General features: G+C 37.1%; 1 protein-coding gene across 3 annotated transcripts in view; it reads right to left on the bottom strand.

Annotated features, from left to right (window-relative positions):
- Positions 1-13,574, bottom strand: part of ARID4B (AT-rich interaction domain 4B) — an 87,414-nt gene that overhangs the window by 7,765 nt on the left and 66,075 nt on the right. For 2 of the 3 annotated variants that reach the window (XM_053972305.1, XM_053972306.1), the window contains exons 17-20: positions 11,127-11,366; positions 4,608-4,692; positions 3,656-3,848; positions 1,007-2,215 (exon numbers count right to left, since the gene is read on the bottom strand). In XM_053972305.1, the coding sequence (XP_053828280.1) occupies positions 1,007-2,215; positions 3,656-3,848; positions 4,608-4,692; positions 11,127-11,366 (1,727 nt within the window). The remainder of the gene's footprint in view (positions 1-1,006; positions 2,216-3,655; positions 3,849-4,607; positions 4,693-11,126; positions 11,367-13,574) is intronic. The other variant, XM_053972307.1, reaches the window with a different exon arrangement.

Below are 13,574 nucleotides of genomic sequence, written 5' to 3' on the forward strand. Positions count from 1 at the left end.
TTAATTAGCAAAGCAATACAAGTGTATTTATCAAGGAGTACACATTCACCTCTTCCAAACTCTCTCCTTTAAGGAAACACATTTTGTTGCATACTTTCAGAAGATTATTTCCAACAGAACACTGAAGGTAACACACCTTTAAGGGCATTTTGAAAAAAACAGCTGATTGCTAGCCAAAATCTATTGAGCTAAGAAAACCCACTTCTGTCTCAGGATTGTACACAAAATGTATCTTCTTCCTTTGTGTTCATAATTTTTAGACACTGCAACACAGTGAAAGTAGCTGTACTGTTGATGAACTGCAAAAATATCCAGTCACTTTCAGAAAAAAGCTTTTGGATCTTGCCTTGCCAGCAGTTTAAAAGCAGGCAGCAGTACAGCAACATCATGTGCACAACTGTTTATTATTCCTCACTCTCTAGTGGTTTCAGGAAAGGAACTTCAATCTGAAAAAATCACATATGGAAGTGAAACATAGCTGAAAAGGTCAATGCTTTTATCAGCTTGACTTGAATCTTATTAAGGCAATGTTCTAGAAAAATAGAAATTAGAAATTACTGCCTAAGCACCCTAGCAGCAAGAGGGCTTTTTCCCCCAGAACAAATAACTTACAGAGAATCAAATTTTATGCAAGAAAAGCATCTCCTGCTTCTAAGGAGGGTGCTGAAAATGCTTCCATCTTGCTACAATAAATGTTCCTTACACAAGCTATTACAGTTTGCTTTGGGCTTTTTTGCCATATCCAGAATAAACTTCATTCTTTTATCCTTTGTCCCTCAGTGAAACCACCACAATTTCAAACAGAAAGCCAATAAACTTGCTGGCAGATTACATTTTACTCACGAGATGATGCCATTTCCACACATATGAAATGGACAGCAGGCTACTACTTCCTGCAACAACTAACTTCCCTGCACCATAACCAAAACAGAATGAAAACACATCAGCAATGCTAGAAGTAAGATCTGGTTAGGCTGGAGACAGCTCTGTTTACCCTTTCCTTTACCTTTTTCAGCATGCTCTGGTTCTGGTTGATTACTACTACTGGAGCTGATGCTGGCATCAAAACCTGTTGGAGAAATATTTCCTTCAGACTGGAGGTCTTGCAGCTCCCCTGCCACACTGTCCACCTCTATTGTGCTATCTGTTTCACTTTTGATGCTTCGTATTTCTTCTTGATTTGGTGGCAGTGTCTCCGAGACAGTGACACTGGACTGATGTCTACTGGACTCTGTCACAGTTACAGAGGAAGGTGACTCAGGAGTTGTAGGAGGTGTGTTTAGCACTGAATTGCTGCCGCTGCTTGGAAATTCAACTTTCTTCTCACCCACTTCAGTCGGTTTTTCCTCAACAGGTTTAACATCCACACTTGCTGGCAAAGATTTTTCAAGTTCACAGTTAGGCAAAGAAATGCCGCCTTCTGCAAGAGTCTGAAGCTGCTCCTCTGCTGCAGCATCCTCAGGAGCAGCGTGTGGAGGAGAAGCAGCAGCCTCAGTATCAGAGTCTGAGAACAGCTCCTTCAGTGTTTTCTTCGGCCACTGGCCTTGGATACTTGACCACACATCTTTTCGATCTTTTGCTCTGGTGTTCTGAAGTCTTTCATCAGAGTTATTTAGAAGCTTTATTCTTTTCTCTCCCACTTCAGAAAATCCAGAATAGAAAGTACTTGTCCGTAAAGATTTCCTTTTCTCCTCTAGTCCATTGTACTTTTTTGTTGGAGTGATTTTCAGTTTAGATTTGTCTTCTTCGTCTTCATCCGAGGAGCTATTACTGCTATTTTCTAAACTAAGGGAGTCTTTGTTTTTGGATTTCTCATCCTTTCTATTAGGTGACACAGTCTTTAAGGACTCCTCTGCAACACAGTGTCTTCGTTTACCACGCTTCACTTGTGGCTTTGCTGTTTTATCCACTATCTCCTTTTTTCCATCCTTCCTCTTCTTTGTGGCTTCGTCTTCTCCATCGGAGTCACTATCTTCAGATAACTCTTCCATCTCTTTCCGCAATCTTTCAGGAGACTTGGATACAGATTTGGGCACCACTGCATCTGTAAGAGCTTTAGTTTCCTCTGGGAGGGATGAACTGCTCTGTTCTTTTAGACGGAGTTCATTTTTATCTTGGCTTACAGCTTCGGGCTGAGATTCCTCTTTGCCATCAGCATGAACATTCGGAGCACTTTGGTCATCTTCTTGCTCACTATCATCAGAACTTTCAGAAGCTAATTAAAAATAAATCCAAACAAAACAAAACAAAACAAAACAAAACAAAAAAAAAAAACAAAACAACAAAACAAGAAAAGTTTGTCTTGATTCTGATTACAAAGAATTACTAAAAAACAAAAAAACCCCCAAAAAACAACTAAAGAAAACTGTACAGATATGAAGACATGCTACAGGGATCTCTAGCAGTCTCTCTTAAATGGTACCTCCTGAAGAGTTCAAAAACTCATGGTATAATGGCTAGATTAGAAACTAGGAAGATTCTGTTATACAGTACATCTCCATGAATTTCTGAACAGGTAGAGAAAGCAGAGAGTGCATTAATCCATAAAATATGAACTTATGCACCCAAATTATCCAAACCAGTAACTGAAAGATGCCCATACATATTTCTTATGGGTGACAAATACTACCATTATCTGCCTTTTTTCCAAAGCCCATAACACAGACATCATTTTCCCTGGAAAATCCAGAGTCTAAAGGACAGAACAACACACACATTGGATACTCTCTAACAAACCAACCTTATGATCAACCTGTAAAAAGGAAGTGAAAACAATAAAGAAAGGCACTTAGGGAAACAAACGGACAAGAACAACGTAGGACAACTGCAAGAAAATTCAGGGTCAGCAACAAAGAAACTGAGAGAAGAATGAAGATATATCATGCCAAAGGAATCAACAGCAATCTCAGTGCAAAAAGATATGGATTCAAGGAGAAACACAGGAATTGGCTCAAATATATATACATGTAACTCTTTGATATGTAAAGTTAATTACAGATTTATTATCACACTAATAATAGTGTCATTGCTAATTGTTTTTTTTTGTTTGTTTGTTTGTTTGTCATTTCCTAAGGAAATAAAGTATTATAGATCATGTTGATTGCTATTCTACCTACAGTTTTGGAGCCCAGTGGCCAGTGTCATCCAAGTTCGAATAAGCTGGAATGATTATTAAATTCACACAGCTTCCACAAAAGTTTGTGGTTACCCAAACTACCTATACTATACATTATTTTCTTCTCTGGAAGCATGCTCTAAACTAAGAATGAAGAGAATCAGGTAGGTATTAAATTGCTGCTGTAAATGTGTGGGCAATGGAACACAGTGCTAGCAACAAATGCAGATATGAATAATGGGCCCTATAGCTTAGGTAAATCAAAAATTAAAAAATTAGAAATTAAATAGGAAGCAAAATGCTTTGTTCTATATCAAACAAACAAACAAAAAAGGATGGCAACACAAAATGTAATGACTGTTAACACATTGAATTCACAGAAACTGCCAACACTTTTTTTGTCCAAGGGTTATTTCTGAAGATGATGTTATAATTAGCCCAATAGACTCAAACATTTAGTTGCATCAGTTATTCTACACTGTCATTTACTCCTGTTTAAAGGCTATTTACAGAATTAGAAAAAGTTTTTAAGTACAATACCTTGTAGCCCATTAATGATAGAAGTAATTTCTATTGATTTAACTGGAGCTTGTTCAGTATTTTTGGCTTCAGTGCTGTCAAGTTTGGACCCAGACTCTGGTGATGCGCTGGTGTGAAAGGGGGGTTTTGACAAACGTCGCAATTTACAAGGTTTAGGAGAATACTTCTCTTCCTTCTCTCTGTCAGTTTTATTCTAGGTGAAAAAAAGATACAAAAACTCTTCTCATTGGAGCACAAATCCACATTATAATGGATTACAATTAAACAGTGCTTACAGTTATCTTAAACATTCAATCTGTAGTGGAAAGCTCTCCTCTTTGTTTAATGGACTACAAACACCTTTCTACACTCCATGCCAAGACCCTTCTACTGAAGACAGGGACTTTGTCAACACTAAAACAAATGGGAAAACAACTACAACCAGTGCTCGAGGAGAAGTGACACTGCAGCATGCCAGGCTCAGCAGTGGCAGAAGGAAAAGCTTCCTTGCAGCCCACTGTCCAAGAAATATGTCATCATCTAAGCCTAAATATCAATTGTGGAAGAATCAATTTTGAAAGAAATCTTGGCAATAAAATTATAGAGTCCCATGCACATGGACTAGTCGACAGGTTTGTGCTGCAGAATCAGAGAGCTCTCAGATTTCACCCCCCTCAAGCTGGCTCCCAACACTGACAATGATCTGTATCCTCCTCATTTGATTTCTGTAAATGACTACATACATTTCATTAAAAATTCAGGAAAGAAGGAAAGAGAAGCTTCCCCTCCTTGCCTCAAGGAGAAAAGCCAAAACCATGAAGAATAGAGTATCCATGTTTAAAAAGCTATGAAGCTGCTTTGCCTGATAAGCATTTGTAGGCCAACCAAAAGGTCAGGAAGGGAGGCAGGGATTACTTAACTATGTATCAAACCAACACAGGGAGCAACAAGAGAGAAAAGGGAGAAAAACTACCTTTATTTTCTTTCGATGCTTAATTTTTGGTACATTTTTGTCAGCGGGTCTCACTATCTTGTCTGCCTTTATCCACTCATCATACCTAAAAAGAAAAAAGAATAGTACACATTTATTGTTTTAATTTTAATATTGTTTTAAATTTTAAATTTCTACTGTGATATAATCATATCACAGTAGAAATTTAACTGAAGAAAAAGGAGATTAATAGCCATAAAAACAGAATTGGAATTTGAATCAAGTAATTTGTGGAATTCTCAAGTCTGTGAAGTTCCAGCTAAGATTCAGAGGATTAATGTCTTTTTAAACTGAGGGGTAAATGCAAAACCTATTTTCCAGTCTGCACAGAACAGCAGAAATCCATGTATGCAGGTAAAACAAACTACCTGAATGGGAAATCTGTACAGATCTCTAAAAAGTATACTTCCTATTTATACACTGTAAAACCTTAACAATAAACAATAATATAAAGTAACAATAAAATAAATCCTTTCAACTACGTAAAATGTGACCAGTTAATAAAAATAAACTCTTTCTATCCCAAGTGACTGCAAAGAGTTATCTGGAGTGAGTACCCCTTCAGAGTCACCAGCTTTGACTGGTGACTTCACAGAGACATTTTTCAGTTCCTTTTCTGTTAAAAGTTTCCACTTAGCATCAGTGATACAAGACAAAAACATACTAAAGAGCACCAAGATATTAACAACAGGCATCTTGTTATGCAAGACTGGACCTGTTAAGTACAAATCCAAGACCAAAGAAGTACATTCTTAGTACGAATATACTGTAACTATGGTACTGTGCTTGCCAGATTGTGTATTTCTGAAAAAGTCAAGAATAATTTAAATCAATTTTTTTCCTCCCAATAAGAATAAGCTGCTTTACTACTTAAACTGTAAATTCAAGAACCATATGCATAAGAAACAGTTCAGTTAAAAATTAGTTGGTATTAACTTTGATCTGAGTGTACATACAAACAAATCCTGGTCCTCCTAGGTAAACACAGAAATATAGGGAAAAAATTAGCTTTAAAAACCCAAAACCACACTCTCCAGAAAAACTTGTACAAGATGGAGTTGAGCACAATCACCATGCTGGCTTTCCAGCTGGGCTTACTCAAACATAATTTTGATGTATTCAATGACTACTGACACAGTCCTAATTCAGCTTCTTTGCAATCACTGTCAATTATATCCACAATATTGACATAAATTAAAAATATTTAGGGAAAAACGTGCAAGTTTCCAACTTGCTTCCCTACGTATTATAAGTTACCATCTATACAAGGGATTTCAGAAGTTAAATACTATATTCTACTAACTTAAATGTCACATAATAATATAGTGAAAAATGAAATAGCAACAGTCTGAAAAATATCTCTCCAAAACAAATTTATTTTGCTTTTTCACCTCCATGTGACAATAAAAACCACAAAATCTCACAGCAGACCATGCAGACTACGATATACCAAGACTGCGTACACTGCTGCAGACACCACTCTCATTGTAGTATTACCCTGCCATTACCAGGTGAAATGCCAGTAAACAGGTTCAAAACTGAAATATAATTCTGCATATGGAAAAAATCCCATATTCTGTGAGACTGTGGGAAACCCTATTTGAAGCAATCTTTCTTCAAGACAAAGACATGTTTTGCACAAGGAATACCATGAAGCACCTGCCAAATGGACTTTGTGACCCAGAGAAATGCAGGAGTATTTTATTATATCTAAAGACATGCAGGAAAACAGCACTAGGACCTGACAAACACATGGTGAAAAGTGAGGATTCTGACAGTGTCCTTTCTGCCTCAACCACATTGCTAGAATACCAAATTTGTATTCACTCATTCTTATGCATCTCCAATAAGAAATTAATCTTCCTCCTATGCAAAGTCTGTGCACAGCCCACACTGTCTGAAATTCACAGCAACTGCAGTGCCTGTTGGGGCAAGAGCTGACAGACATGGGGGCACACTGAACCAAAGGAGAGAAGCGCAGAATCTGAAGAGAATACCTCTCCATACCACAGTCCTAAACATCATGGATTAGAAACGGTGGTCATGCAAGCCCTCATCTCAAGGAGCACAAATTGGAACACTAATGTGTGACAGTCACAGTTGCTGGCCAGAGCACATCCTGCTTTACTCCTGACTGCACCCAAAACAGCAGGCAGACCCTGTGAGGAGGCCACAGAAATCTCCCATCTTCTCCAGGGAATCCACTGCCCCACACTTCACACCCTGGCATCACACAGCTCCTTTCACTACTCACATAGCTGATGCACATGGCTTGCCTAAACCTGGGACAACAGGACCCCAGGCTGAAACAGATTCTGGAAAAAAGATACATTCCAAGCCACAGTTGACAACCTGACCCTAAATTACATTCTCCTCCCCTGCAAGACAGAGAAGCACCCTGAAAGCTGCATCTAAAATGGGGTGTGTGACTCAGACTAGTGACTCTTTCTAGAACTGCATCTGCTAACATATGAACACTTACTCCATCACTAATCTTACTTTGGACAGTCTGTTCACAAAAAAAAAAAACAACAAACTAAAAATACTATCAAAAAAGTTATTCAGCTCTCATTACAAGAAGCATGTACTTTCAGAGGAACTGGGTTATTTTTTCTGCAGTGCTGTCTTTCACATGTACTAGCTTTACTACCCTAAAGTGAGCAGATGAGAGTGGAGAGGAAGGAGGTAATATGAGGACCTCCTAAAAGAGGTGCCACAAATTTCTTTGAAAATCAAGACCGGGGATTTAATAAGGAATTATTATTTACTTTATTTTTTTAACCAGGTTTCATATGAAAACCTGGAATGCTTCGATAAAGAAAATCCACTTGCCTTACCAAAATGAAGACAAAGAAGAGCACCTTGCATCAGAGTATGTACTGATACTATTACATTCACATACATTACTCACAAGATAAAATGCACCACAACATACTCTCAGAGACTGCACAATCGATCTTCCACAGAAGTACTAGAGGAGAAACAAGGAAGAAAGCATACTTGTCCAGACTAGATTATGCTAGCAGAGATAGCACTTTTCTCAGGACAGGTGACCTGAAGGAGCTAACAAGCTTTGGCAAATTCACTGAAAAGGTCCAGTATACTATCTGTAGCTGCTAAAAAGGGAGAATTAATTTTTTTTTCCTGTGATCAAAGAAAGGAGAAAAACTAGTCTGATACTTAAATACTGGAATATTAGATGGGGATTCCAGTTTGCCTAATTTCTTTTTTTTTTGTTTGTTTTTGTTTAAATAATCCCTCCCCTGTCCCCCCATGCCATACATTACTCTCCAGGACCTGAAATTTTGCTGCAAATTTAATTTCAGTGGTTGACTGTCAAGTATAAAATTTGTATATGAAGTAATGTTTCAACAAACTTAGACCAAAATTAGCACTTTCACACAGATTTCTGAAGGAAAGAAGTGTTGAAAATAGTAAGTCTTAGCTTTAAACATTTGAAACATTCAAGAATAACATGTCTTATGATTTTGTACCATAATGATACACAGTTTCATCAATCTAAATGTTTTTTAAATATGCACCCTCTAACTACTGGGAATACACTGCAGAAGAAAAGTCATCTCAAACACTTACAAAATGAACTGTTCTTTGCACTCAAGATTAAAATTACAACAGAAGGAACTGGCACCATAGGCCCCAAGGAAGTTTTAGTTACATATAAAGCAAATATGTATGAATTACACGTAATTCTGAACATCACTGGTCTGTCAGAAGAAGTACAGTTTCTCTGTATTTCTCTGCTTTTTCTGGTAATATGCGGTAACGTAAACAGCTCCCTCTGACAGGGTAGAGATTTCTACTATTCCCTTTGACTTCCAGTCAGGCTCCACTGAACACTACCATTCAGAGACTTTTATCAGAGATATACATCACCTGAATCTCAGGAGGTAACAACAAGATCCTTTAGCATAATGCTGTAAAGCTTCTGCGCTTCCTATTTACTCTTTAAAACAAAAAAAAAGTTCCACAGTTCTTAATGTTACTGGTCCAGAGCATTTAAAAAAACGCAACTAATGAGGATGAGTATCAAGTTTACCCAACTTCATTCCAAGTACCCTAAAGAATGTGAGCATGCCCACACAAAAAGTTATTCTGAAATCCAGACTGATACTGGAATTACCTTATGATAAGAGCCATTAAAATAGCCATTAGTAGTTGTTTAGGATTTCTGCTCCAACTCATGAGTTTAAAGAATAGGCCATTAAATGGCATACTTGACCAAAAGGGGAAACGGGAAATCTTTAAGGAACAGAAGAATGACAGAAGTAAAAAAACCCTGGATGATTAGCAAATCCTAGTACAGTGTATCCCCTGTACTGTACATACATTAGTGCCTGCTAAGTCATCCATAATGAATAAGGAGAGGAGGAAATTGCTTCCTACCCAGATAAGGCAGTTGCTTTTCCAGGTTGTCACTGACTGAAAGCCAAATCAAGCTGTTACAGCCTGCAAGACTAGTCTTCACAATACTAAACTGTCCAAGTGTTTAGATGCTGGCTAAAGCTGAGGCTTACACACTCTACCTGTCAAATCCATAAACTAAAGTAATTTTACATGTATGAAAAAAAAAAATAGCCACATTTAGCAGAGTCCATGCACAGTCCCACAGCAAAATCTCAATCACTGATGTATTTTTCAGTGAAGAATCCTACTTCTCCCCAAACCTTTTCTTTGAAAGGTTTTTTTGAAACACCAGGTAAAAATATAAACTCAAGTCCTACTGCCAGAAAGACCAAACAATCAACACTCCTTATTTCTCAAATGAGTTCAACTAAAAATGCTTTTATTGTCAAACATATGCTAGTCACAGAAATAATGCCTCTGACAAATCTGCAGATTTGCTTAAAATGCAGAGTTAAAAATTTAGAATCTTGATTTCTCCTTTAAAAACTGGGGTGCTGGGATCTCCAGGGTGAAGAAGACTCATTTCTGACTTCTCATTTCTTCAGATTTGAAGTAGTACTGCTCATATAAAACTCTGAACATCTCACCTCACAGCATGGATAATAGCATGATATTTGCTCCAAAAGAAAAATAACTTCTATGCTTACACGTGAATTCCAAAACAAGAGTTTAAAAGCAAGAAACCTCTTGGAATGGTACACACGGTAGTCTTCAGTGAGTAGGATGAAAATTTCAGCAAATTACACTCCAAGGGAGTCTTCCTCAATAAGAACTGGACCAGAACGCAAGTCACACCCCAGCTCCCACCTTGAGCAGGCTGCATCTCCCCTCTTATCTTCACAGCCCACTATGCTTACAGATGTTGCCTGAAGACAGTTTATGTCAGATCCTATTCCTGTAGGTCAATGCAGATCAAAATTCTACAGAAGATCGGTAGCAAAACCAGCAAGAGCAAGATTCCTTCTTGGCAGTAGCACCTGGAAACCACCGGGCCTTGATGCAAAGAGGTGAATTCACAGCAGCAAGAGAAGCACAGCAGTTCTCTGTTACTTCTGCTAGCACATCTTGCTAGAACTGAATAAATGGTATTTGTCCTACCCTCTTGGCCAGAGGCAGGATGCCCAGAGGACAGATGAAGGTTACAAGAACATCAGCTTTCCCAGAAAAGGAAAAATAAGAAAAAAGTACCTCAGACTTGTCTCAGACTTGTGTTTTTGTTTTTTTTTTATTTTGTTTGGTTTTTTTGTGGTTTTTTTATTGGTTTTTTGTTTTGTTTTGTTTTGTTTTTTTCCAGACAGTAAAAAAATTTAAAAGGTAATACTTAAGGACAATGAGCAATTATGTGGAAATTGAGGAAAGGAACAGACATGCATATAAGCTGCTCAAAAATTTTACTTTTCTCTACTGTTTTCAAAGTTGCTTCAAGTTTTAAATGACAAAAAAGAGGTCTGAAATAGCAACAGAAATACTTCAACTTATTTCTATTAATGCTAGACTAAAGACAATAAAAACCATATGCTCCTCCTTCTATTAGAGAAAGCATAAGAAGCCACTAGGCTAAGAAGAGTCTGGCTGGGAGGGGAGGTAGGGTAGAGAGGATAGATATCATATCAGATGAAATGCAGTTACTTGCTGTGCACTTATTTGCCACTAAGAATCTTGTTGTTTTCCAGTTAAATACCCTGTTGCTGGTGTACTCTGCGCTTCACTGACAAGAGTGAGCTCACTCAGCTAAACGCACTACTCAAACACTGAATCAGAGAAAATCGGCTTAAGAGAGCCAGAGGAGGAACCTGAAAAGAGTGATGTGTCACCTGCATGGGAAGATCTAAAAGTAAGATGGGGAACAAAAGAAGCCTTCTTTGAACAAGTAATTTTAAGACGATTTTCAAAGTAACTAAAGCCCTGCATTTATATAGTGTTAAAAAATTTAAGTTTCATACAGTACAACGAACTTCACAGAACAGCAATACTGAAAGTTTAGGACTCCAGATGTCCATTAATTTAGTTTTTAAAATTCATAAGTGTATTTGAGAAGTAATTCAAGAAGTAATCACTAACTAAAACTCAAGTTACCTCACGTTCCATCCACAGTAGTGCACCAAGTAAAGGACTTCTCCACCTTCGATGTCAGAATCTTTAATACTAGCTTCATACATTTTTTGATTTTTCCCTCTTCCATACCGCACTTGGACTTTCATGCCTGGTGGATAGCATTCAAATTCTTCTTCCTCATTGTTATTGTTGTCTTCTTCCTCCTCCTCCTCTTCCTCTGCTTCTTCTTCATCTTCATCTTCTTCCTTATTCGTGTCATCTCTTGAAAGGTTTAAAAAATTGTAGAGTTAATACGAGATACTTCATAAGCTTTTCAGTTCCAAACCACACATATTGATAAATATTGTGGATGCATTAGAGAGTGGGAAACGGGAGGCTCCAAATACGTGAAACTGTACTACAGCTGAGTAATATCAGCAAAACAGGATATAGCAACACACACAAAATCCAGTGACTGTAAGGTGCAAAAGTGACTAAAAGAAAAAAAATTCCATCAAAATCTGTGTAAGTAGAAGTTGTTCAAAATCATCTTTAAATGATTCTTGCATGCAGTCTCTTTGTCTAAATATAATTTTCTCACTTAAAATAAATTCTTTTCAATATAGAGAAAATTTCCTAAATTCCATTTTTTAACCTACAAGTTTTACAAATGCTTCTTGAAACTTGCTTCTCAAAAAAATCCTTGCTTTATTACAATACATAAACTCTATCTCAATAGCTTGAAATTACTGCAACCACAACCAGATTTTGGACAAAAAAACCCCCAACACCTTATGTGACTGTATTAGCAAATTAAACAACCTGTGCTAATTTATAACCTTGTCACTCCTTGCCAATCACACCAAAAGTATTCTAAATATGTCAAACTTGCATTTAATTACTACATAAATACACAAGCAGGTGTTCACTGCTTTCAGAAGTAAGCTAATTTTGAACACATTTTCAGACATTTGGGACCAATTTTCAGAAGCAGTAAGAACCTACAAATCTTGCTCATTTCAGTCAGTGGTAGCTATGGGCTGCTCAGTATTATCTGCAATCAGCTTAAAGAGGCAGACTAGATTACAAAAGTGAATAGGGGAAAATATCTTCTAATCTTAGACTTATAAAGCAGCATTATTGTCCCTCATACCATTCTGATCACACACTCTGTGCAACACAGAGCAGATTTAGTTGCTGACTAAATTCACAACAACTGCAGACCGCCAATAATAAAAAAATCTGATAGATGGAACAGGTATGTTTGGATATCTGGATCAGAGAATGTAAGTACTGCTCCCAGACTGATTCACAACAGTATTTTAGTTAACCTCACCAACAGGGAAGTCTGTATTAATAATCTAAACCTTTCCATAACATTTTCAGTAGAAAATACTAAGATAAGCCAAGCTACTTTCTCTCTGCGAAAGGATGCTCCTTTGCAGAAGTAAAATGGCAGTATTGCTACCTAATTAGGTGGCAAAAGGTAATTCAGAACAATATGCTAAATTCAACTGTAGTATAACCACACTAATTTAATAAAATTACTTCAGAAATGAATGTTGTCACATATATATACACACATAGACACACTAAATTTACAAATACATATATGTATATATACACATGTGAATACACACTGAGACAAAGGCTAAAAAAATCCATCTTTTCCTAGTACACCAAGTCACAGAAGACATATCTATTCAGGTATATATGGCATGTACCATACAGTGTAATTCTAGAAGGCCAACATTTTATTTTTTATGTATAAATGTATGTATGTGTATAAATATACACACACAAAGTAAGTCTTGGCCTTTCAAGAGACATAAATACTCATAGATAGATAGATAGATAGATAGATATAGAACTATCTACTTTGAGTGAACTACTTTGCTAGTGAAGTTAAAACCACCAGAGTTAAAAATGCAACATGAATAAACAAGCTTTGAAAGCTCACTTATGGAAAAATTTACTTCCCAGGGAAATCAGGAAAAAAGGTGCCCAAAGATTCAGACAAAAAAATTCCTGAAGAGAATTCCACAGCTAATAACAAAAAGCACCAACTAGTAATTTAAATGATTTTAAGTTATACTCTCTGCTACACTAAACAAAAACTCCTAGCCAATTTCAGTACAACAGGTATTATCATACAAAAGCTAAAAAAATGGGATCAGAAGCAGAGCCACCACTGCTCCAAGAACAAGAGGAGCTTTTGATTTTCCATTACATTAAGTACACTTCAAAACTGCAGTGAACCAAACTCTGCCTTTTTTTTTTCCTCTCCAAGATCTAGGGGCACAATTCTCCAATGCTGCCTGCAAAGTAAAGTATGCCTATGCTGGAGATTCAGGATTTTCCAGACACTGGCTATTATGATGCCAATGGCTTTTCGAAAGCTGAACGAATTTGGAGTCTCTCTCATCTTGGTGTCCCAACATATCCTACAAAGACTCCATAAAAATACCAGAAATTGGTACCTTCTGGAAG

This window comes from Vidua macroura, chromosome 3 (genome assembly GCF_024509145.1).
Source record: "Vidua macroura isolate BioBank_ID:100142 chromosome 3, ASM2450914v1, whole genome shotgun sequence".
Classification (NCBI taxonomy): domain Eukaryota; kingdom Metazoa; phylum Chordata; class Aves; order Passeriformes; family Viduidae; genus Vidua; species Vidua macroura.